Here is a 25,948-nt window from a genome sequence, read left to right as displayed (position 1 = left end):
AGAAAAAATTAGAACAGAATGTTGGGGTTTTTTTTATTACGCAAGGCTCTGTTAGAGAGAGTTCATTTTATATCCAGTCCTGATAACAAGTGTTACCAGACCAAGAGAACAAATCTTCAGGAGATTGAAAATAAAATCTGACAGAACTTCTAACCTTCCCCTTTACTCCACTAAAGAAAAGCAATCTTTTTATTTCAGTCTGTGTTCCCCCAACATCCGGTCTGAAAAAGGGCTCAGCAGGACAGGTGAGGGTAAATATCTCTAAAGGAGCCTTGAGTAGAAGTAAAAAAATAACATGGGCTCTTCCGTAACCAAGAAAATGGCTTTGGCAGAACATAAACTAATAATAATCCTAATACAAAAAGACACATATGATTTAAAGGGTCAGACCATTGAAAAGTGACCATTTGGAGTGCAGGTGAACTTTGATGTACCGTGTCAGCTCCTGATTTTATATAGGAATGAACACTCCTAGTACTCCATAATTCCCAATTTTGTTCTTGTTAACCTGGGAGTTATGGAAGTCCCCAGTTGCCCACCAATGTCCCAGCTATTCCTTTTACATTATCCACAATACAAAATAGAAATCCATGAGGGATAGTTAGAGTTCTATGTAATATGCAAAGCAAAGAGTTTATACCAATATATTTTCAGACAGAACAAACAAGCAGCACATTCAAGTCTGCAGCTTCAATGGCTGACCCTTTAATATTGCTTTTGCTGGAAAGGCCACTTCTCAGTAGATAGGGTTAAACATACCTCATAATCCAGAATACTGAACCCAAGCCCTCTTTTGTCCTTCTCCAGTTCAACAATTTCCACCTCTGACGACCACAAAGTCAACTCCCCATCATCCTCCTCATTATTATTCAATTCAAATTGCTGAGCTGTGTCTTCTACTGACTTTACCTAATTGGAGGAATAAATGAAAATGTGTCAAAACCGCTGGAGGTTACTAAAGAAATCTTGTAGACTTATGTAAACAAATGTTCACTTTGCAAATAGATTCTGCAAATAATTATTTCAGGTTTCATTCATGTTTATCCACAGAAAACCTTACACGCAACCATGGGAGAAAAAAAGTGATCGCCAAATTAGAGAGTTCTCATCTGAAGACTAGTCAGAAATGGATGTCTACGATATATCCAAGTACCTTGTGACATTAGCATTTTCACTGTACAACTTTAATTGGCACCTTGAACTTGTTAACCCCATTTGTTAATTGTGCAACCCAACTAACCTTCTCTGTTAATAACTACATGGTTTACAGAATAAATTAGGGTGGCCTATTTTATTAAAAAAATACATTAAAAGTTTTGCCAAGTTACCAGGTTAGTTGACCTAACCATAACCACTCCTTACCAGGTAAAATTGCAAAAAGACAAAAAGATATAGATAATGGGCCCCTGCAGTGATTATAACTCTCAGCTAGACAACATCATTGAGTCTTCAATATTTACCTTACTATCAACTGCAGAACCAGCTGCTTGTTTTGTATGGAATACTTCTTCCTAGAAATAAAGGACACAAATTCATATAAAAAAAAAATATCCAAACACAAACAGTTTCAAACTTTATTCCTTAAGCACGTGCTGGTCCTCCCTTTCATACCACTAACTGTCTCTGTTCATCAAGTCTGGAGTTATTATAATGACAAACCAAAATGTGATGTTGCAGTACACCTAAATATAACAAAAGATGTGTAGTTGACTCAATATACAGCAAAAAGATTGCTCCTGCATACTTTAAGGACGTTCTTATTATTGGCAGCTAATCTGTTACATCCAAAACTATTTTTAAGGATTTGAAGGGGTGGTAAATGAAATGGAGTACTTATTTTTTCCACGATTCATTTTTGGTAATTATGATCATGGGAATACATAAACCAGGTCAATTTTATGGGTCATTCATTTATGTATATTACATACCTGATGAAGACTACATTCAGATGGCCAGAACATAATGCTCAAATATTTTATTATGAATATCTTTAAAAAAAAAAAAACTGGAGGAGGCTAATACATTTTTATTCAGCCAAGATACACACAGTTTTCATGTCAGTATCAAGTGTGAAGAACATTGTTTCCTTAAACTCATTTTTACTGTAAAAAAAACTTTAGTGTTTTGTGGTATATGCGTATGTTTTTACCATTTCATCTTGAATCATCAAAGATTTTGGTTCGTCCGCAAAGTTGTCACTTTCATCATCAACCAAGCGACGGCAGCAAACCAGTGTAAAGGGAGGAGGTACTTCTTTTAGGAATGAAATTGCCTCTCTGCGTGACTTTCCATACAGCTGCACCTGGTTAACCTGTGGGGGGGGAAAAAAAAAAAAAAAAAAAGGGTGGGCGACTCAATGAATGTTCATGAAATCTAACATAAAAGTGTCCATGTAAAATAAATGTTACCAGGCAAGAATAGATTTGATTTGTATTTTTGTGTAAATAAGTTAATGTTTTGATAGGACATCTATCCTTTATAGCAGAAAGAGGATCTTCTAGGGGAACCCTTAAAATAATTTTTAGGCCTTAGGGAACCCCTCCTATAATTCCTCCTATAGCTCACAGTACATTAGTGTGGTGGTCAGTGGGAAGAATTCCTCTTACATTGCTGGCCATTGGGCAGAATGTCAGTTAGGGGTTGTGCCAGTTAAACTAACATGAAAGGCACAAATTGCTCATTGCTGAAGGAACCCCTAGCAACCTCTGGAGGAACCCTGGAGTTCCACATAAGCCTGATTGAGAAACACTGCGCTATATCATATATGGTGCTATATATCATAGAACTTCTACTGTTATTATTAGTGTTAATCAAATGACATTAACCTATCCTACCAAGACCTAATTGAAAATTATTTTGGAGCACGACAAAAAAAAACTAGATTATGACAACATGGAAAACTAGTGAAAAAAAACCTTATTAAACATTCCCTAACTTTAATTAATTCCTTCTACACGGATATGAATTTGACAGATGTGACATGATTCAGATTCCTAGCACATCAATATAAGGAGATGTGGAGAAGTGCTCGGTTGTAGACTAAATGTTCTAGAAAAGTTTTTTTTTTTTGCTTCTTTTATCTGAAGTGCTTTAACTGATAATATATCTACTGTTTTTTTTTTTTTTTTTTACAACAAAAAAAGATGTCATCACTTCCACAGAGAGATCAAATTTCCAGGTTCCAGGAATAAAAGCAATCCAATAGACATTTGTAGGCTATTAAGTTATGTGTACACAGAGTACTGGCATGGCTCTTTAGGTCAAGGCAAGCATGAAGAGAATAATAATGAATAGAGTTTTCAGCAAAGGTCAGAGACTGTTCTGTATGTAAACTTTGTAAACCACATCAATTCTCAGTTTCTTTCAATTATGGTAAAATGATTCAGTGCTTTTGTTTTATGGTATCTGCAAGAATCACCCAAGAGAAGGACAATGAGTACGTAAATAACCTCAGTAAGATTGCTGGTGTTTTAGATTGTGTGATTAGTTTGTCGAGCCAAACTTCGCAATTTGGGGATGTCTTAGTTTGCCCCTTCTCCCACAAGCATTAGGAGTGTTTGAAAATTTATAACTGTTTGATTGTGGTAGGAAGCTTGTTACTGCAGCTTTTTCTGGGTGCCATATAATGGTCTCCTGTGAATGGAAAGAGGACTGGACTGTAAAAGCAAATGTTACATTAGCAATTCTTTCACTTCTGGCTTTTTGCCATCAACATGGATGCTAATGAATACATTTGCTCCTAGAGCACTGTACAGTTGATTGTTGAAACTTTGCACAAGTTAACCAGCAAATGACAAATCACTGGCCTAGCCAGAGGGGGGACAATGTCATACAAAATGTGTGGTGTCTTTGCACTGTTAGCAATCTTGTTGCTGACAAGTTGCCACGCATTTCTAGTTATTTTCTACATCTCTGCAAATGTCTTTCTTTGTGTATTAGTACAGCATAGAGTGTTGTTCTGCACAGTTTTCTGCACATATTTCTATTTTTGTCGGTAAGGTACTGACTTGTCTGTGTTTCTGGGCATGTCAGAATGTGACATTTTTGTCAATGATTAAAAATATAGCATGCAATATGTTCCATTTACTGGTCATATTAGGGATAGAAAATATAGGAAAGTGCTGTTACACAATAAACATTTGTTTTAATTGACAATATGTCTGCAGCTATTTTAGGAGACAACTGAATTTTGTGAATTTTACTATGCAGTGAGATGAGGAAGTCCCATTCACTTCAATTACAAAGCAGCACACAAAAAGAAGTATACATATTTTGTTTAAATTTTCACCAAAACATACAATAGATGCAGTGCCATGCACTGTAGTTTGATGTACTGCAGGTCTATTTAAAATAGATTGCACTGCAGTAATGCAATGTGAACCAGCCCTTATTTTAACACTTGTGCTAAAAGTGTGTGGCATTTTTAGAGTTCCAGAGCACCAAAATAGGACATAAATCCTGCAGTGTAACACGGATTAACCCTAAAACATAAAAAAAAGGGTTAAAAACTATGGGCAGCACGTTGGCTCAGTGGTTAGCACTATGCAGCGCTGGGTCCCAGGACATTATCTGCATGGAATTTGCAGGTTCTCCCCGTGTTTGCGTGGGTTTCCTCCCACATTTCAAAAACATGCAGTTAGGATATTTGGCTTCTCCCAAAATTGACCTTAGACTGTGTTCAAGACATATGACTATGGTAGGGACAATAGATTGTGAGTTCCTTTGGGAGACAGCTAGTGACATGATTATGAACTTTGTACAGCGCTACGCAATATGTCTGCCCTATATAAAAACTGTGTAATAATAATAATAATATTAATAATAATAAAAATAATAATAATAATAATAATAATATAGTTGCACACAAATTCGGCTGCATTTTTATAGTGGCTGAGCTAAGAGCCAGATCAGTTAAGGTCTGATAAATATCTTACAACATATGTAGGCCAAGGTCAACTCTTAATATTCATGTATTAAATTTACCTCCAAGAGTTCATCTTCTGGCTGTAAAATTCCAAGTTTGGCAACTGGACCTTCAGGAGCAATGGATGATATATAATGGTGGCCATCAAAAGTGTCAAGTTCCACCCCCAGTCTCATAGTATGGATTGGCAAAAGCTGTAATACAGAATGAAGAGATTCACTTGCTGAAATTAAATTAGCAGTTTGGGATTGAATAATTAAAAAGTAAACAGACCTTTATTGTGTGTTTTTTTATATCACTACTTAAACTAAAAGAAGCCAATCACAGATGTTGAATACCTCTTTGCTGTAACTCTACCAATGTCCTTAGACAAAATAGGTACCAAACAAATGTCAGGACCTAAAAGCCAAAACTGTGGTGCATTGAAATCAAGTGAATTAAAACCAAAACCAGAAGGATAAACAGATCTACGGACCTTGGAGTATTTCTGCAGCTCCTCATCATCTTCTATCTTGGTATCCAGATCGACAACCTGTGGAAGGATAACCAGAGTCAGTGGAAGTGAATAGTTTGATATGTGAACCCTTCAGCAACTTTCTAGTCTGCCTAAACTCTGCACTGATCACAATATGCAAGAATAGTGGAGATTTTACAAACAGCTCTACCTTTTATATTTGAAAAGCTATCTTGAGCTCCATGGCAGATGCAACAACTACATCTAAGGACTGGGTAGTGGCAATATATTACATTTTTGTTTTTGGGTTTAGTTACACCATAATTTACATAACAGCATGGCAGCATGGTGACTCGGAGGTTAGCACTCTGGCCTTTGCAGTGCTAGGTCCTACATTCAAATCTCAGCCAGGAGTCTATCTGCATGGAGTTTGCAGGTTATCTCTGTATTTGCGTGGGTTTTCTCCGGGTACTCCGGTTTCCTACCACATTCCAAAAACATGCACTTAGGCCCCCCAAAAAATTGTTATTAGACTGTGGTAATGACATATGACTATGGTAGGGACATGAGATTGTCAGCCTCTTTGAGGGACAGCTAGTGATATGACTATGGACTTTGTACAGCGCTGCATAATATGTTGGTGCTATATAAATACTGATAATATAAGAATGATAAAATACCATAACTAAATAGTCAGGGCCAAGACGCTTCTCCCACTTGGATTTCAGTGCTGCAGCCTCAGGAGTCAGGGGTTCTATGAAGCAAACAACATTTGCATAAATTAAAGACAGGCATATATAAGACTTAATTTGTTAGGTCATTGGTTCTGACATATTCCCATACATACACACACACACGTGCACTAAGCGTTTGACAATACATATCCCCAGTCTTCCATGTTTAATGACGGCCAGCATGATTCAACCTATTTTCCCAAAAATCAGGCGGTCATGGACTTGCCCTCAGCAGCTGAAGTGAAGAAAACATAATAGGCATCTGCCGCACTTTTTCCTCTTATCAGCACGAGTGAACTGGCTACTTGTGCTGCTTCTCCCATTCAGCTCAGCTGTACAGGGACTTGAAGCAGACCAATACCAATTATTAGTCCCTTCACTGGTGAAATGATAACTGTTCTCTACATTTGTAACATTGTTACAGCATAGTTAGATGCCCCAAAAACCAAGTTGGATTCTGTCCAGATGGCAAAGGTGCTCTCCTTTGCTACACAGAATTTTCCCACAGGTCTCTGGGCTTTGCTGGAGGTGTGGAAGAGAGACGAGCATTATGTTGAATATTTGGTGGACTTGTATTTATATTCACCGTTTTTGGTCCTCAATTTTTACTATTTATTACCAGGTCGCGAATTTGGGGTTTTCCCCTATCTTCTGAGGTTGCACTTCTCTCTCTGCCTCAGGGGTTGATTTGTGCCACTAAGAGGGGTTTGCTCTGATTCTCTCTGCAAGCCACATCTCTGTTAGATTGGCTGTCAGAGAGCATTTAATGGCTTGGCTTCATGACAGAAAATCAGGATTTATAGAAACCTGGAGCATGTAAATAGACTTTTTTGGCTCCCACCAACTTAAGACATTTTTGTCCCAAGTTTTAGAGATATATATTGTCATTGGTTTTGCCTGCCTTCTTGGAGATTCCAAACCCCCCTCCCCTTTTTCTTTATCTTTTACCGTTTTATTAACCATTGCATTCCCTCAGATTGGGGTCCTGCCTTCCTCAGACTATCTACAAATAATATGGATTGATGGTTTCTTGTTTCTTCTATCTTAATAAACACATATAAATGATGTGATGGTTGCAGTTTTTCTAGTTATGAAACCTAGTGTATGGTTATACTATGTTCAGGTTGGATACTATGGGCCAGATTTATGAAAGCTCTCCAAGGCTGAAGAGGATACACTTTCATCAGTGAACCTGTATGATACAGCAAACCTGAAATGGATTTCTTAAAAGGCATTTGTTAGCAAAGGTTTTCAATGCTGGACCAGATCCATTCCAGGCTTGCTGGTTCACCCAGCTTTACTGATGAAAGTGTATCTTCTCCAGTCTTGGAGAGCTTTAATATATCAGGCCCATTGTGAGGGTTTGTATTAACTATACTTATTGTTAGGCCTTTTTTGTCTTCTTTTTGTTAATGTTTTCTATCCTTTCTCTAAATAAAATGGGATTGTAAGCTCCTCGGGGCAGGGTCCTCTCCTTCTGTGTTACTGTCTGTATTTTACTGTCATTTGCAACCCCTATTTATTGTACAGTGTATTAAAAATAAAATAATACAAAAACCATGATTGAAATATAACACATTCTTTGAGGGCCCAAGTAGATGTGCCTTGGACTTAAAAAAAAAAAAAAGGCGTTTGAGATATTTTATTTGTTTAAAATCATTCCTAGGTGTAGGAACTCTGAATAGGTGACCTTAGACTGTAGGTGACCTTAGACTGTAATAAACAGGTGTATTTGACTTGCATTCATCCTCTATCTAACCTGCATTTAATATGCTTAATGAGGGTTCTGCATTCCCATAGATTTACATGCAAAACCCAATAGACACTGACGCAGGTCCTAAGACCTGAAAGAACCTAACTTATTTTAGTACAGGTAATGTTGTAAAGGTTTATGTATTACATTATTCCAACAAACACAATACTGACTGTTTACTGTCCAGCTGATTTATGGTCATACCAAAACCATGTGGTGCATTACAGTGCAGCGGAGTAGTAGGATGAATAGTGCAACATTGCATATATTTAAGTAGACGACAAAAGATCCCAAATAGAGTGGATTTTAACCTCTTGTGCGGTTCATTTCTGTCTAGATTTATATGTATAAAAGTGGTACATTGTTTTTCATGAAAATGTATTTTACATTGTAGGCCTGTAATTCTTAAGCATATTTCACCCAAATATGTCCATTATTTAATAAATGTAATAATTTATTAAATAATGGACATATTTAGGTGAATTGAGTAAAATTCACAAGTTTTGTGTTCATGTATATACGAATTTGAATTGATGATTGTATTAGGATCTTAACTGGAACAACGTATGCGGATATACAAAGAATGTTTTATGTGGTTGGAACTTGTCAAAATGTATATGTTTTTATTTATAAAAAAACATCATAATTAAAATATATTGTTTTTAATCCACACAAGATTGTTTTGGTCATTACTTTTAAGGATATGTGCCTTTAAAATCCCACACAAAACCAACGCTATATGGTATCTTTTGTAATATTGTATAAACAACCATGAAGAAGTGTGAAAATTTTGCTACCATTAAATGATTATTCTGATTCCCGAGTCTGAAACTTTTTTTTGTAGGAACGTAAATGGATGCCACATCCCATAAAATCATTTAATGACAAAAAAGGAAAATACAAATTCTAGGGACCTTTAAAGGCATTAAATTCACAAAAATAACCTGGGCAAAATCAAATTTAAAACATTAAAATATACATCTTTAATTAATTCCATATACAAGAAAAACATCAACACAAAACAGACCTATTTAGTCTGCGTCTTCAGAAGAAAGGTAGGTCATATCAGATCTAATCTCAAACGATTGAGATATATATATATATATATATATATATATATTACATAGGAAAAACACAAAACTGACAAAACAATTTATATAAATATATTTAAAAAAATTTAACCAAAAATATTTGTTGTATTTATGAACCACAAAAAGATTTTACTTACACAGATCTGATATGCCCTACCTCACTCCTGAAAAAGCAGACTAATAGGTCTGCAAACCCATTGTGCCTGTTTTGGGACATATGCCTACTAGATTGTAAGCTCTTCGGGGCAGGGTCCTCTCCTCCTCCTGTATCACTCTCTGTATTAGTCTGTCATTTGCAATCCCTATTTAATGTACAGTGCTGCGTAATATGTTGGCGCTATATAAATCCTGTTTATTATTATTATTAATAATATTAATAATAATAATAATAATAATAATAATAATATGTGAGAAATTGAGACTACCAAATGATTGACATTGTGTTTTAACATGTAATAGTTGTCCTGTGTTGATGTTTTTCTTGTATATGGAATCAATTTAATATGTATATTGTAATGTTTTAAATATGATTTTGTCCAGGTTTTTTTGTGAGTTTGATGCCTTAAAAGTCTCTAAAATTTGCTACCATTAATATAAGGAAATGTCCACAAACCTGTGTGAAGCTCATTTCTAAAGTTGTCATCTTGTTCCTTGTATGCAGCATCATATACTGGACTTTCCGGCACCTCTTTGATTTCGGCCACTGGCGAAAGGGCAGGCAACAGAGGCAGTGCCATGCTTGGCATTTCTTTAAGTAGATAAAGCAATTTAAGTTGGTTGTATGTCACAACAAAGCAAATAGTTACTAGTAAAAAGTTGTGCAAAATAACCCCACTTCAGGTTAAATTAAGTATAAGTCAATAATAAAACTGTATTGGGAAACAGTTGCTCATTCTCCGACTACTGAAAATTTTTTAATCTGCTCCAGTTGGGTAGTAGCACATGATGTGTAATCAAACCAACACTATATGCTTGTCAAGTGAAATTCTAATACGTTTGTTTTAAATTATTTAAAATACAGAAATCAGACCTTTGCTTGGAGGATTCTCAGGGAGAGGTGGTGGGCCTGTTGGCACTTTACCCCTGGAGAGAGTCAGGTTAACAGTCTGCCCGGTGTTACGTAGTGCAGACACAACATCAGGATTGGACATATCCTGGATGTTCATGCCATCCACCTTTAATAAGAAAAACAAGTTAATGAGAAAATAAGTAAAAAAAAAAAAAAAAAAAAAAAAAAAAAAAAAAAAAAAAAAAAAAAAAAAAAAAAAAAAAAAAAAAAAAAAATTTATATATATATATATATTACCTGATACACTGTACATACAAATATATATCCCACAGTCAATGGCAACTGTGCCGAGGGACTCATCCAATACTATAAGGACACAAACCAAAGGCTGTCCACCATGTAAGACAGTGTGATTACAAAATAATGCCAACCAACTGATTATAAAGATTCTAATAAATGAGGGCAGCACAGTGGCTCAGAGGTTCCCACTTTGGCCTTTGCAGCACTGGGTCCCAGGTTAGAATCTCGGCCAGGACAATATATGCATGGAATTTGCAGGTTCTCTCGGTGTTTGTGTGGGTTTCCTCCGAGTACTATGGTTCCCACATTCCAAAAACTTGCAGTTAGGTTAACTGGCTTCCCCCCAAAAAATGACCTTCGACTGTAATAAAGGACATGTCATTGTGAGCTCCTTTTAGGGACAGCTAGTGACATGATTATGGACTTTTTACAGCGCTGCATAATATAATATGTTGGTGCTATATAAATACTGCATAAAAATAAAAACAATATAAAATAATGCTGGATGCTGCAAAATGAACAGTATATGAAGCCATACTGAACAAATGAGTATGGACCATCATTTTGTGCATTTGTTTGGGCTGTTAGCTAGTCCAGATCTCTAACATAGAATATACACCTGGACAGGATCTCTGGGTCCCTTCCGCAAAATAAGCATGGAACAGCTTTTCCTTATTATTATTAAAGTATTTATTTAGTGCCAACATATTACGCAGCGCTGTACATTAAATATTCATCAACCAAAAAACCTTTGAGGAAAAGCCTACTTACAGCAACAATTCTGTCATTAACCTGAATGCATCCACTTTGGTCAGCGGCACTGCCTGGTATGATTCCCTTTACAAAAATACCAGAAGATCCTGAAAAAGAAAAATGGAGAAAAAACTAAAAGCTTTAAGATTTATTAAAACATTTGATATTACACAATTACGTATTTCCTAGTAAAATTGCTGATGCCTTATAACCAAAATTTTGTATTTGAAAGCGTTAATTTTTTTTACATTTAAGGTGTATATGAATGCAAAATCGTAGTATTACGTAGCTTACCATTTCTTTTTTCCGGCCAAGTACATAAATACCCATTGACATTGTCAGTATAGCATCAGCTTGGCTAGTTATTTTATCTGAATTAGAATTTGAGATGAAAAGAGGGAGAGGCATTTGCAGTCCAATTCAGAAGAGCAGTCTGCTCATCACAGGTAATGAACATTGAAATTTTAGGACAGAATGTGTGTTACTGGCAGAATCAAAGTTAAAAAAAGGAAACTAGTGCACTCACCACATCTCTTAACTTATACTAATTTAATCTATGTTTACCTGGAGCTCTATTCCTGCATAACCAACAAAGGGAGAGGGCTAGGGCTACAAAGCAGTTTGAGTTGAATTTTCACTTAATGATTATTTTTTCCATTGTACAATTCTGCAGATGATGTTGGCACTACATAAATAAAACAAAACATGGTGAATTATGCCATTCTAGTGTCTACCATAATATGTGATGGGAATCAGAACATTGGTACAAGTGGGACACTGCAAAGCCAATGAATGAGATTGTACAGGTTGTATGTTTTTATGTGGATGTTTAAGGTCTGAACGGTCCATTTACATTGGATCCACTGGTTAAACTCCACCTTGGTTTGTCTCTTAAAGACAGCACAATGAATATAAAGCAGAGAATTGGAGGTAAAAGATGAATATCCCACATGGGAGAAAAAAATCTAAAGAAAAGTCAGACACAGCATGGTAGAAAGCCCATGATGTAGTTGAGGAGCAGATGATTCTCTCAGCTGCATAAATATGCGAGGTGCTGTAAACTTGAAAAAGACAGTCATGATAGTTATATGTGCTGACGAAAGTTTGGTTGCATCTCGATGTCAAGTGCTCTTTGGCATGCATGCACAGTTTGCATTAAATTGAAAAATATCCTTTAGTTCTGCTTTGAGACAGTAATGTTACATCAGGAATGTTTCCACCAGAATGGAATGAAGGGGTGAGACTAAAACTCGAAGACAAAAGACATTTATGCATCATTATTGGGAAACATGGAGTATGACATACAGGTGTAATGGAGGGTTCATGCACCGGACTGACTTATGCAGGCATCTGTAGGGGAGGAAAACCTGCATACCTGCTTAAATCCTGCATGCTGAGAATTATTGGTGTAAAATAAAGAGAAATGGGTCATAGGCTGTCTTTTTATCTTAAATACAAATACAAAGTGTTATTAGAACAGAGAAATACTATACATATCACTAATGCAACTTTACTTGCAGCTGAAGGATAATTAGGAAACTTCATGCAAAATGATGCTCTCAGCCCAAATGTGGGATTATTTGCTCCCTATAAAGAACTCCTTACCTCCGCTGTTTGAACCGGTATATCCAACAATGGTAATCCCAAGACTCTGACCTTCCTTCTTGGTAAGTGTGACATCATAGAGACTGCCATCTGGACTATCCTGAAATAGGAGAGCAAAAATGTTTTTTCCCCCCACACTGAAATCTGACTTCAGGTATCTAAAGATATTTTCCTCTACTTTAGATGTATAAAGTGGAGTAAACTACTGGTCTCCTTAAAAAAGTGAAGCCCATGCCCAGCATGCTGACACATCCAGGTGTGACAGGTCCATGAAAGCCTGGGCTCACAGTAAACAAGCTGGATGATACTGGAATCAGAAGTAGAACACTTGTACACTTACTTCAACTGGTCAAAAAGCCTGTAGGAGGATAAAGGGGTTAATTTACTAAAGAGATACAGGTTGTTCACTAAGTAATGTGAATTACCCCATTGCAACGGATATTTCCTTTAGCTTAGTAAATGCAGAGTTCTTGTAAAGGAAACCATTCAATCATTTGCAAGGAAAAATCCTGTTTTTTAGATTTTCTTACATGTAATTCTTTGCAAAGGTAATGATCTTGACATTTACTAAGCTATATGAATTATTCATTAAAGGTGATGCCCCACCTTTAAAGTTTCTTAAAAGTGCTTTATCATCCGCCTTTAGATTCTAAATATAATGTTCTGGTACTTACAGTGGGGACCTTGGGAGGAGGCAACGACCCGACCGGCAATGTGGTCGGAGCCGGAGGTTTTATTGGAGTCTTTACAATTGGATCCCGGGCCACGACCATCCGGACAGAATTTCCACAATTTCTCAACACCTGAGCGACCTGATCGCTGGCCATTCCTTGGACATCGGTGTCTCCAATTTTTAAGATATGATCTCCAGTTTTCAATCTTCCATCCTACAAATGTTATACCCAGAAATATGTTACAAGATTTTTTTTAATGAACTACAACTTCATGGTCAGTTGAGTTACCAGTCAATGGAACAGCCTCTTCCCAACATTTTTAACTTTAGATTAAAATGCTTTTTAAAGGAACCCCTGAATTAACTTTTGGGTCCAAGGAAAGCCCCAATAAGGTGCTCTATATGAAAATATTTTCAGTGATTTCAGTCAGTGAAAAGATGCCTCCTTATATTGGTGGTCAGTAAGGAGTTCTCTTGAAATTTTCAATTCTTCAAATCAATCAGCAGAAAGATCTGTTTAGATTGCTGAATAATGGGCGGACCACTTAACATTGCTAATCATTGGAAGATGGGCCCCTATTACAGGTAGTGAATGACAGAACTGGCCAATTACACTAGTTATCAGTAAGAAGATATTTTTTGCCCCCAACAAATGCCCAATTACAATTTTGGGTGTCAGTTAATTCTGATTTTTAAGTGTAAAATAAACTACTAATTTCTGAGGGAACCTTGGGGTTTCACAGAAGCTTGGTTGAGAAAGAGTAATGTAGTAAATGGATAGGCTGCATTCCCAGTGACGGCCCCAGTCCATAGTGAATGGATAGGCTGCATTTCCCAGTGTTGGCCCCAGTCCATAATGAATGGATAAGGTGCATTCCCATTGACGGTCCCAATCCATAGTGACCGTATAGACTGCATTCCCAATGATCTCACCAGTACATGGTGAACAGATAGGATGCATTCCCATTGACGGCCCCAATCCATAGTGAATGGATAGGCTGCATTTCCCAGTGGTGGCCCCAGTCCATAATGAATGGATAAGGTGCATTCCCAGTGACGGCCCCAGTCCATAGTGAATGGATAGGTTGCATTCCCATTGACAGCCCCAGTCCATAGCGAACGTATAGGCTGCATTCCCAATGATCTCACCAGTACATGGTGAACGGATAGGATGCATTCTCAGTGATAAACAATGAAGAGGCCAAAAAAAAAATGCCATCAAAATTTCTACATGGTAATACAGCCTACAGGTGTAATTTATGACATTTATTCACCATATTACCTCAGATTTCTTTACTAAGCTGTCCTGGGTGGAAATTTAGCACCAGTATACAATTTTACAGCAATTTTGAGAGGATCCTTTGACATTCGTTATAATCAATGGGTTTTACTTAATCAAGACATTGTGAAATACATGAAATATATTATTACCAAGATTAATAGAGGGTTTTATTTAACACAAGTGCAGGAGAAATTAGCCTTTTTCCCTCTCCCCTCATGTTTTCACTAAATTGCATCCAGTTTTAAAGCTCGCAGTTTACAGCTGCTTAAATGCCTTATGTATCTCCCGAGTTAAATTGATGAGATCTATTTATTTTTGCAATTAACCAGCCATAAAGCCCTTTAAATTTCAGAAACCGGCCTCTCCATCCAGATAGTATATTGTCACAATTACAGATAATGTATTTTAAATTAAAAAAAGGCAAAAGGTGCTCGAGTCTGATCTGGAGGGGATGTGTACATCGGACAAAGTTGGCTAATTATAGTCTCCTGCAAGATCAAAACTTTTCACATATTTAACATAAAGTACATTTGGAAATTCCTGTTCCTGTCAACCATTTTAATTAGGTGAAAGTGGAGCCATAAAACAGACATCAGATGGTGCCTAGGATAACTTAAATGCTAATTTTTCAAATGTGTTCAGTACTGAAGACATAAAATAAAGACATAAAATAGTGTTTTCTATTGATGGAAGGAAGAGAAGATCAGAATTCTGCCAATTGGCTAAAGTAGTAAAATGGTACAGTTTCTAAATATTTTATACAAAATGAATTGAAATTGTCAATCTATTGACCAAACTTTGCGGATTGATACAACGTGTGGGTGGTAAATTGTTTGGCTTCTGTGGATTATTTGTAAATGTTTAATTCCTGGTAGATAGAAAGCCGCTGAAACTGACACATTAATAGGCATTTTTACACTAAAAGTACCATGCATTCTAGGTATGGAAATATTTTGACTCGCCTTTTGCAGAATTTGCCTGGTGGCTTTTCCAGTTTTACAAGCCTCCCTTTCTAATTTTGTATTGCAGCAATTGTGAAGATTACATAATCTACTAGAAACAGCATAGGTTAATTACAACAATGAGTTTGCACAAGGTCATCTTTAAATTATCGGTGCACTAAACCTGACTTTGTGTATTGTTTTTTCAATAGGTTATAAGATTCTAAATCTAGTGATGTTTAATACATTTCAACCACTTTCTACTATTTGAAAGTGCTTAAAAGAAATCTACCACCCATTATGAGTTTGATCAGCCATCAAAATTTGGTCATTTGTCATAGGTGGCTAGTTTCAAGGCATTTCAATAATAAATGGAATAAAAATTGGTGAAGAAAAAAGAGACAGCATTATCATTTGAAGCACATGAATTTTGAACCTAGTAATTTAGTACATTGGATTAATCGGAGTTGCTTTGTGATATTGACACAAAAGATAAAATTAGAGCAGGTTCAGATCAGCTTTGGGACAGAGCATTTCACGTGGCTCTCTATGGCTGGCACCTTGCCAGCCTCTTGGTTACTCGCACTGCAGTGCCGTTTCCTAAAGCACCAGCAGCAGGTGCTGTAGTAGTGAGTAGGTGGTAGTATTGGACACCATTTGACAGGTAATAGTAGTGAGCTTAACAAGTTCTGCTCACTGCCGCCCCCATTCATCCTCTATGGAGCTGCCACTAGGAAAGCTACATGTAGCATACCCACAAGAGGTAGTGGTTCCCTGGCATGAGGAAGCTGTATATGCACCGTAAACTCAAAACTAGTGTGGGAATAGCCTTAATAATATTAAAAGTTTAATGATAATAGGGGTACTTAATTGATAGCACGGGGTCACTAGCACTCACACCTTTGCAGTGCTAGGTCACAGGATCGAATCTCAGTCAGGACACTATCTGCATGGAGATGGTATGTTCTCTCAGTGTTTGTGTGGGTTTCCTCCGGGTGCTCTGGTTTCCTCCCACATTCCAAAAAAATGTAGTTAGGTTAACCAGCTTTTCCTCAAAAACTGTCCTAAGATTGTGTAATTGACAAATGACTACATAAGGGACATTAGATTGTGAGCCCCTTTGAGGGACAATTAGTGATATATTAGACTTTGTAAAGCGCTGCATCATATGTCAGCTATATAATTAAAAGTAAATAAATAGCAGGCACCTTTTCATGTCATGTTGGCAAAAGAACAGTCTGAATCATTACCTATTTTAATATTTTTGCCAACAATGCTAAAATTGTAAAAATGTGACCAATGGTGTGAATATTACTCCAAGTATACCTTTTAAATTGTTATTAATGATATTCATTACATTATACAGAATGAAGAGATAAATTACCTGATCAGCCAGTCCCCCGGTTAAGATGGTTCTGACAATTACCCCGCTGGCTTTTCCACCAACAATGCCGAACCCCAATCCTGAGCCATCATTAACAAGTTCAATTTCTTCTATGTGGCTCCAACGCATCTGCAAATCACATGGCAGAAAAAAAAAATCACTCTCACAATCTTCCAACTAATAGGTCAAAGTGTCACACAGCAGAGCTAAAACCAACGAGATTGTTGCACAGATTTTCATACATTGTATGGTGTCAGCAGACTACATGTTGGAGTATAACTAGATCTGATCTGCCTGGAAGGGTTTTGTGGAAAAAGTCGCTCTTCCATATGGCTCCCATTACACTGAACATTAGCGGGTGCTTATTGTAATAATTGCTTATATTCAACATATACATATGCTGCACATTCATGGAACACATGGAGTCTAGGGGGCTTCACAACTTCAGCATGCTGCCTGATTTTCCTTGACTGAATACATTAGTTGAAATTTGAAGCATAAAAAGACACATGCACATGCAGCTATGTATTGAATACATCATAATGTATTTTCAAATGCATGCAGAGGAAATACCTGATTTGATATCAGCTTTTTGAAGTCACTGTACAGCAAAGCTTAGACTGGGGGGAAGGCTGAAGCAGCACAAAAAGCCAGTCAGTTGTGCTGCAATGCTCATGTGCTAATAAGGGGCATGCTAATATAAGAGAAAAGAGACAGAGAGATCAGCTTAAAATTTAGCACCCACTCCACTGGTAATGAGTCCAGAATTGGCTGCGTTGCTATTCATTGGGAAGGCTGCCAGACATCAAGGGGGGTAAATTGTTCTCATCAACTATTTGTTTCAGTAATCACTTATTGCAGTCCAGATTTGATCTTTCTTATCTAATCCTCCAGCCCTGATGAAAAGGGATCCCTGTAGCCCCCCAAAGTGCCTATTCTGGACTAGTGGAGTGGCACATGTACTTTCCCATTCCTTTCTAGGATTCCACAGGGGCTGCCTGGGACTTCAAAAAATGTGGCAACCAATGCCTATGTGTCCCTCATCACAAACAGAACATAAAGCAAACAAGTATTGCCCTGCCTGCTTTCTGCTTGTGCTTTCACTATTCTGTCACAGAGGAGGAGCAAGACCTGTAAGGGTTAAGCTAGGTACACACGTGCAATAAATGTTGTTGGAAAATAAACGACTAATGATTATGCATGATTATTTTGAATGATTGTATTGTGCACAATTCTGTACATGCTGTAACGATACGATCATTCAAATATAATCCACCAATAATGTATACATGCTAGATACAATCGTTTTAACGATGCAGGAAGTGACATGTAAAGGAAAAAGTGTACTCCAGAACCATCCACAATCACTGAACGACTGTACACACAATAAATTGTGAACAATCGTCGCTCAATCAGACCCGTCAGGACGGTCGCTCGTTTCCAGCGACAATCCTCGTTCATCGGCATCGTTGTGCACTTTTTTTGTTAATGATTATCAGTCGGTCATTTTTCGTTTGTTTCCAACGATAATTATTGCACGTGTTTATGCAGCTTTACTTAATAACAGCAAATAAAATGTAAGTCTCCATTAAAGGCCATAGATAACCAAATAACACAGATGCCCAACAATGAATGCTTTCCTGTCATTATGTTGTGTAATACTTATAAATATTGTAATATAAAAAAATCAGTATCAGCAGGGAAGATTAAAATGCTTTGTTTGATACAAAACAGTAACAGCTCCCCTGAAACCTGTGATACCATTGACCCCAGAGATCTCCAGAGATGATAACATACTTGCTCGTCCAGCTGGTTAGTTTGGCTTTGGGGGATGCTGGGTGCCTGCTGCTTAGCTACCACCAGGTGTAAGAATCCAGAAGTTTGCTGGAGTAGAGATATGGCCTCTTGGTGGGAGACGGTTAGGTCCAAGGGGGTGTAATTAATTGCCAGTATCTGGTCATTTTCTTTAAGCCGTCCATCCCTGGAAGACATCAATGATACATTCATCACATGAACACACCACTAATTGGAAATACTTGTAAAAATATGTATCTTTGCTTAATATTGGCACAGTATGTATTTAGCGCTGACATATTACACAGAGTTGTACAAAGTCTATAGTCATGTCGCTAACTGTCCCTCAAAAGGGCTCACAATCTGATGTATAATTATATATATAATGATTACCCCCTCTTCTACCCCAAAGGATACAAAATATAAAAACCAACAGCTAATATACAGTTTCTGTGGGTTATACATTGAAGCTGGTAAAGACATTGGAAACATAGCTAAAATGACGCTGCATCAAATTCAAAATGAGCATATATATTTTTTCTTAAACAATACAATTTCTCAGCTTGCACATTGGATACCTTTTATTTGTACTATTTTGAATAAAGAATTTATTATAGTTTTGTAAACCTAAAGGGTTATGCAGCTGCAGCAGAGAAAATTACAATTTAAAAAAAATTTGGAATTATGATGATTAAGATTTGAAAAAAAATTGCATGGTTTACAATGTGCCTTCTTTTTTTATGGGTAGACATCAGAGGCGATTACTTCCTTTATTCCTGGGTTCCAAGTCTACAAACCCTCCCCACTGGGTCTAGTGGTGGTGACTGATCTGCAAGTCTTCTATCAATCTTGTCACCACCGCTTTTTCCCCAATGTCATCACATACAATGCAGAATCATTAACACTGTATGTGATAAAGAACTTCCCATTAGGGTTCTAGCACACAAGGACCCGGCTGCAAAGGATTGCAGGGTAATGCAAATATTAAAGTTTGTGTTTCTTCTTAGACTTCTATCTATCAGTAGTTTGAGATGATACAGACCTCTGCATTGTAATGGACTGTATATGAAAAACCTATTTTAGGTGAACAAAGCATGGCGACAAGCCCTAACTCCTATACCCTAGACTGGATGAAAATTTCAAGTATTCTGGAAGTATGGTTTTAAAAGTAAACCCCTGCTAATTGCATGGCTGTTACTCTGACAGGAATTGCAGCTAGCCCAACAGCCAGGCAACATTTTCTAAGTGAAAAATCAGCAAAGATAATCCCTCTGTAAAGGTTTCCTTCAAAGTAAATAAAAACAACCACTAAAATCGTATATCAGCTTTTGAGATGCTAATATTATTTGAGTTATTTGCATCCACGTCTACAATTTTACTTAGAATAAACCATGGTGGTTCTGCCATGAAGGCCCTGGTTTAGGCTCATCCTTTCGATGGTGACCACAAAAAATCATTTCTACCGGTAATGGGCTGGTATGGCCTTCTGTTGTCACCATCAGGAAACCTGCCATAAAAATGCCAGGCAGCCACTGCTAGAGTGCATGAAGACAGGACTGTACTAGAAAGAAGCTTCATGAATTCAGGAGCATTAAGGTGGAAACAAAAATGGCAATTGTTTTTACACCACAATTTAGCCAATTAAATTCGGCTAGGGTCTATTTTAAGGGCTTGTATAACTGTCAAATTAACATAAGCAAAATATAATTAACACAGTGAAAAACATATATATTGTTTACCTGTCTGCAATGCTTCCTGCTTGCACTCCTTTGATAAACACACCACCGTCTCCCCCACTGGCATTTTTCAGCGCCACCACGCTAAAACCAAGACCCCCGACAGCAGGGTTTTCTATATCTACATATTCAACTTGCCGACCCTAAAAAAGGAAAAAAAAAACAAATAGAATTTTGATTTGTTAGGCGGCGGTCTGTACCAACAAACTCAATTTGCTCCGGAGGGACCGGGGTACTGGGAGAAATTTATGTCCTGCAAGACTTGACAAGCTCAGCACTTTGATAATAAATTAATTCTGCCCAAGATCTCACTCCATTACTTTCCAGTGAAAACAGAACAGCACATGCCGTCAGCCACATGACGGAAAACCTCGGGGAGTTTCAGAACTATTCTCACACTTTATTTTCCAGCTGAAGAAATGTACATTAGGACCTGGCTTCAATGAAGGCTGAACAAACTGCTGTTTGGCAAAAGGAGATTTTCAGATTCCTCACCACCTCTTTAACAAACATTTTTAAATTCCGCTAAAAAGGGGCTTTTTATAATAGGAACGTTAATTAGCTGTTTAAATGTAGCTCTGTATTTATCATATGTCATTACATGCAAGCAGTGGTGTATTCATTACAATTAGCTGCCATATGTAATATACTTTACTTCAAAAATGTCCATTAACACAATACAATGCAACAGGACTTTAGGGTGTGAATGGCCCCTAAGATAACACTCCTCATCACAAAGCTCCTTTTCCGCACTATGCAATCTTTTTCTTGGGTTTGGCTAATATTGTGACAGTTCCTCTTCCTCACTTTTCCCTATTGTCATGGAGGAGAGTCATTAAAATGTAGCACTAATTTTATAATATCAATATTTTTCTATAAACCCAGGCCAATGTGGGGACCCAGCCCCACAAACTGGGCAAACCTCCTAATCCCCCATTCAGATGAGTAAAAGTTCCAACTTTGCAAAACTCAAGTTAAAGGTGGCCCTGATCAGGGGGCATGCCCAGGACAGCCTGAGCGCACAGGAAGAGGGTTAAGTATTGCTAGTGACAAGTATTGCTTTTTTTTTATGGAATCTACTTTTTTAGAACATACTACATAAATCATATGAGTTGGTCATTTCAATTGCTGTTAAATGTTTTAAATAAAGATAGCACTGACAGTAAAAAAAAAAAAAAAAGCATTGACCAGTCGCAAGGTGCTTTGATCTTGACGTGAAGTATATCATCCACACAGATGGGCTTACACTTACTGCGGCAATCAGCTGAATCTTCCTGTCGAATTCATCAGTTCGCTGGTTCTCCTGGACAAGTCGAGACGTAACAAAGTTGTCGAAGGACAAAGAGTCTGTCTTGTTTCCCAATTGAGCAGAAGAGTCTGCTTGAAATACCAACAAGCCTTTCTTGGTGAAATCAAATTCTGCAGTACGGTCAGCTGGCATGCGGTTCAGCTGGGCAAATGCAACAGAGCCAAATCAATTAAATATAATAAATATATATATATATGTTGCCGTACTTGGCCAAGAAAAAAACAAATTTAAAGATAAACTGTCAGAAAAAAACTATTAGTAGTAATAAGTAACACTGCTGATTTCTGGCTCTTGGAAACAGTGTTATGTTGCCAATTTAAGGGCAGGTAGCAAACCACACAAGAAAGGGTAACATCAAGGAATGTCCTCCAAGATCCTGGGAACACAGAAATCTATATTTGTGCTACAAAAAGCCTTACATTTCCGAACTCTTTTAGAAAGAAGGGTGCTTCCTGCCTTCATACTGCAGTCCTCTGTGCTGACGGAGCTGGGTAACAACCACATCCCCTCATCATAAATGTCCTAACATAGACTTGCATTGCAGGGGAAAAGAGGCAGCAAGCTTGATATTGTCTATTACGCAGTTCTAATATCTCAGAATGCTGGGCCTAACTCTACATAAAACTAACCAACTATTGTATCCATAGCCTTACTCCTTTCAGGTATGGGGGCATGGGAGTTTTGGGTACAATTTCTCTAGTTGACTGTGTATCAATTTCCTGGCTGAATGATGTCTATCATCATCTAGTGCTTTGATCTCAAACTGTCCCCAGACCACCCCCTGCATTTAGTGGATTGCAAAGTTTTCATGAAGCTGCTTTGCATTGACAGCAATTAGGTACATATGGGCCTGATTTATTAAAGCTCTCCAATGCTCGAGATTTCTTAAGTCAGTTGCTATTTGTTAGGAAATGTTTTCAATCCTGGACTAGATCCGTTATAAATTTGCACGATCACCCAGGCTCACTGATAAAAGTGCATCCCCTCCAGCCTTGGAGAGTTTTAATAAATCAGGCCCATTGTCTCAAACAGGGTATATAATAAAAGTATATGTAGAAATTAGCTAAGGAAAAATATAGGCAGGTTAACCTTCCACTTTTAATGCATTATGCTTCCCCTTTGAACATTCGGCATCATATGGCACTCACCTGCTCTTTTAGTTGTTTAATGGACTGCTGCACAGTCAGAATTTGATTAAAGAGAGGACTGGCCAGGGTTTCCCGTAGGATACACATCTTCTCATGGTGTTGCAGGTCACCTTTGTCTTTCAGTTTCTTCTGCAGGCGATCCACAGTCTGTAGCACTTGTTGCTTGTCCAGACTACCAGTTCCTAAAAAGGTAGAAAAATTGTATGAAATATTCTGTTTACACCATACCGGCCCTCCAAAGGTGGAGCATACGATTTACCTGTATCGAGAAACTCTGGCATCTTTAACCATACACGGAAGACTGATCACGTTATAAAACCTGAAAGCAAAAACAATACTCAATTTAGAAAAAAAAATAAAAACATTACAGTGATTTGCATGAATTTTAGAATTCATGATTCACAAGAACACAGAGGCTCCCAATGCTGACCTAAAACTCTTGTCGGTTGGCCAATATGCTGATCCTCTAGCTTAGCACTGTAAGCACAGACCTGAAAAACAGCAAATCAGGAGTTCCAACTGCTCACTCTCTTGGTAATCGGCGTGGTTGTCAAAATCAGTGACGTTCAGATCCCCTATTTACACCACAGTGATGTGCTGAACATGTTAACGTGTGCATTGCATTATATAGCCCAATAATAATCAATAGGCCAAACATCGTCTCTGGGAAGAAGAAGAGAAGGAAGTTGGTTGTTGGAACGCTGATAGGCGAGTCACATAGCTTTAGTTCCAGTTTAAGCCAGGAAAACTTTACCCCAGTTACCAAGTTAGGTCTTTGGTTTGCAAAAAAAAGGTTCACTCACTTTATTGAATGAGGCCAGTTACCATCATCCAAATATTATCAAAATCAAGTTTTCCATGCAACTAACTAGATATTGGTTGCATGATGAATTTTTACTTTGTTTCATTGTATTCACCAATATTAGGGAACATTCTCCACACCTCTGGTAAATCAATGACTGTATATTGTGCTACTTCTCCTGCATTAACCCAATATTTTTGGTAAGGCAGAACATTCTTTCTATTTTGAATGAGCTGGGAGCTCATCCTAAGCTAGAAAAAGGACATCACATTTATTGGACAACAAACGCAGACAACTCACTTATATTGCAGGGCAGCACAATGCACATAGGCTACAGTGCATGTGTGCTCTCTGCTGCTATAACAGTGCATAAAGTCTATTACAAAACTAAGGGAAAAGCTCATTCAAGTCTTGCTCCTTTTTCTAAAGGAATCTGCCCTGGCATAAGAAAGGTTCAATATAATATTAACCTTGGCATTCCACATACCTGTTATCACCTTCAAGAAACCCTACATGAACTAAAGCTGCATGCTGGCTGCCAAAATAAGTCATATAAACGCCTCTATGATCAACAGCTACCTGCATCCAGAACTAGGAAGTCATCTACCTGGCCACACCTTACAACACAGACTCACCATTCCCTTACTAGACAAGATGCAAATGAAGTGCAGGGAAGTGAAAAGACAGAGAGCTATGAAAAGCAGAGCCCTGCAAGGACTGGGAAACTGTAATTATGACCAAGGCCAACCAGCAACAAGGCAAAAGGGGGTTTTATATTGTACCTCAGCTGTTAAAGAATTTAATGTTTGCACTAATGACACATTGTGTCTCAAAGGGTTCTATCAGTCCCTACTGTGTTACCTGGTATCTCTGACGGTTCTATTACTCCCTACTGTGTTACCTGGTATCCCTGACAGTTCTATCAGTCCCTACTGTGTTACCTGGTATCTCTGACGGTTCTATTACTCCCTACTGTGTTACCTGGTATCCCTGACAGTTCTATCAGTCCCTACTGTGTTACCTGGTATCTCTGACGGTTCTATCAGTCCCTACTGTGTTACCTGTTATCTCTGATGGTTCCATCAGTCCCTACTGTTACCTGGTATCTCTGACGTTCTATTACTCCCTACTGTGTTACCTGGTATCCCTGACAGTTCTATCAGTCCCTACTGTGTTACCTGTTATCTCTGATGGTTCCATCAGTCCCTACTGTTACCTGGTATCTCTGACGTTCTATTACTCCCTACTGTGTTACCTGGTATCTTCACTTATCACGTTCTATGGTGTTACACTCCCTTCTGTATCATATTGTACCTTTGGGGGTTCTTATAAAGGGTTACATTGTACCTTGAGGGGTCCTAGCACTTCCTGCTGTGTTACAAAATATCTTTTGGTCTATCACACCCCACTGTGTTACCTTGTATCTCTTGGTTTTCCCCCACTCCCTGCTGTAGCTCTGGGGGTTTAATTACTCCCTGCAGATTCTTTCTTTCCTAGCTGTATCATTTTGTACCTGTGGAATAAATCACTTTGTAGATTATAATCTGAAGAATCCTATAACTTCCTACTGTGTTGGCTAGTATCTCTTAGTTGTCGCCCACTCCCTACTGGACCTCTGAGGTTTCTACTACTCCCTGAAGATTCTTGCTCTCCTTGCTGTGTTATATTGTACCTTTCTGGGGTTCTATTACTTTGTAATGTGTTACATTGTACATTGAAGGGTCCCATCAATTTCTGCTCTGTAATATTATACTCCTATCACTCCCTACAGTGTTACCTTGTATCTTTGAGTTGTCTTTCACTCCCTATTGTACCTCTGGAGTTTCTACTTCTCCCTGCAGATTCTCATTATCCTTGCTGTGTTAAATTTACCTTCCTGGGGTTCTATTACTTTGTAATGACACATTGTACCTTGAAGGATCACTCTCCGCTGTGTTACATGTTCTATTACTCCCTACTGTGTTACCTGGTATCTCAGAGTCACTTATCACTTCCTACTGTGTTACATAGTGCCTCTCTACTGTGCTAACTTGTATCTCTGCTTTGTTTCCCACTCCCTACTGTACAACTGGGGGTTCTTTTACTCCCTGTAGATCCGTGCTCTCCCTGCTGTGTCATACTGTACCTCTGGGGGTTTCATACTCCCTGCAGATTGTTGTGCTTCTTGCTGTGTCCTATTGTACCTTCCTGGGGTTCTATCACTTTGTAATGTGTTACATTGTACCTTGAAGGGTCTCATCACTCCCTGCTGTGTCT

At 37.9% G+C, this 25,948-nt stretch overlaps 1 protein-coding gene across 1 annotated transcript in view; it reads right to left on the bottom strand.

Moving 5' to 3' along the window:
* The window catches only part of PATJ (PATJ crumbs cell polarity complex component), a 111,973-nt gene that overhangs the window by 85,121 nt on the left and 904 nt on the right, over window positions 1-25,948 (bottom strand). The window contains exons 2-18 of the mRNA XM_072419386.1: window positions 23,150-23,209; window positions 22,891-23,072; window positions 21,686-21,883; window positions 20,437-20,576; window positions 18,701-18,884; window positions 16,904-17,032; window positions 13,298-13,510; window positions 12,624-12,723; window positions 11,037-11,125; window positions 9,987-10,131; window positions 9,570-9,704; window positions 6,059-6,132; window positions 5,400-5,456; window positions 4,984-5,118; window positions 2,150-2,311; window positions 1,461-1,511; window positions 760-909 (exon numbers count right to left, since the gene is read on the bottom strand). Coding sequence (XP_072275487.1) covers window positions 760-909; window positions 1,461-1,511; window positions 2,150-2,311; window positions 4,984-5,118; window positions 5,400-5,456; window positions 6,059-6,132; window positions 9,570-9,704; window positions 9,987-10,131; window positions 11,037-11,125; window positions 12,624-12,723; window positions 13,298-13,510; window positions 16,904-17,032; window positions 18,701-18,884; window positions 20,437-20,576; window positions 21,686-21,883; window positions 22,891-23,072; window positions 23,150-23,171 — 2,166 coding nt within the window. The 5' untranslated portion in view covers window positions 23,172-23,209. The remainder of the gene's footprint in view (window positions 1-759; window positions 910-1,460; window positions 1,512-2,149; window positions 2,312-4,983; window positions 5,119-5,399; window positions 5,457-6,058; window positions 6,133-9,569; window positions 9,705-9,986; window positions 10,132-11,036; window positions 11,126-12,623; window positions 12,724-13,297; window positions 13,511-16,903; window positions 17,033-18,700; window positions 18,885-20,436; window positions 20,577-21,685; window positions 21,884-22,890; window positions 23,073-23,149; window positions 23,210-25,948) is intronic.

The sequence above is a fragment of the Pyxicephalus adspersus genome, chromosome 8 (genome assembly GCF_032062135.1).
Source record: "Pyxicephalus adspersus chromosome 8, UCB_Pads_2.0, whole genome shotgun sequence".
Classification (NCBI taxonomy): Eukaryota; Metazoa; Chordata; class Amphibia; order Anura; family Pyxicephalidae; genus Pyxicephalus; species Pyxicephalus adspersus.
Note: the sequence above shows the minus strand (reverse complement) of the source record. Positions and strands in the feature narration are given on the sequence as shown.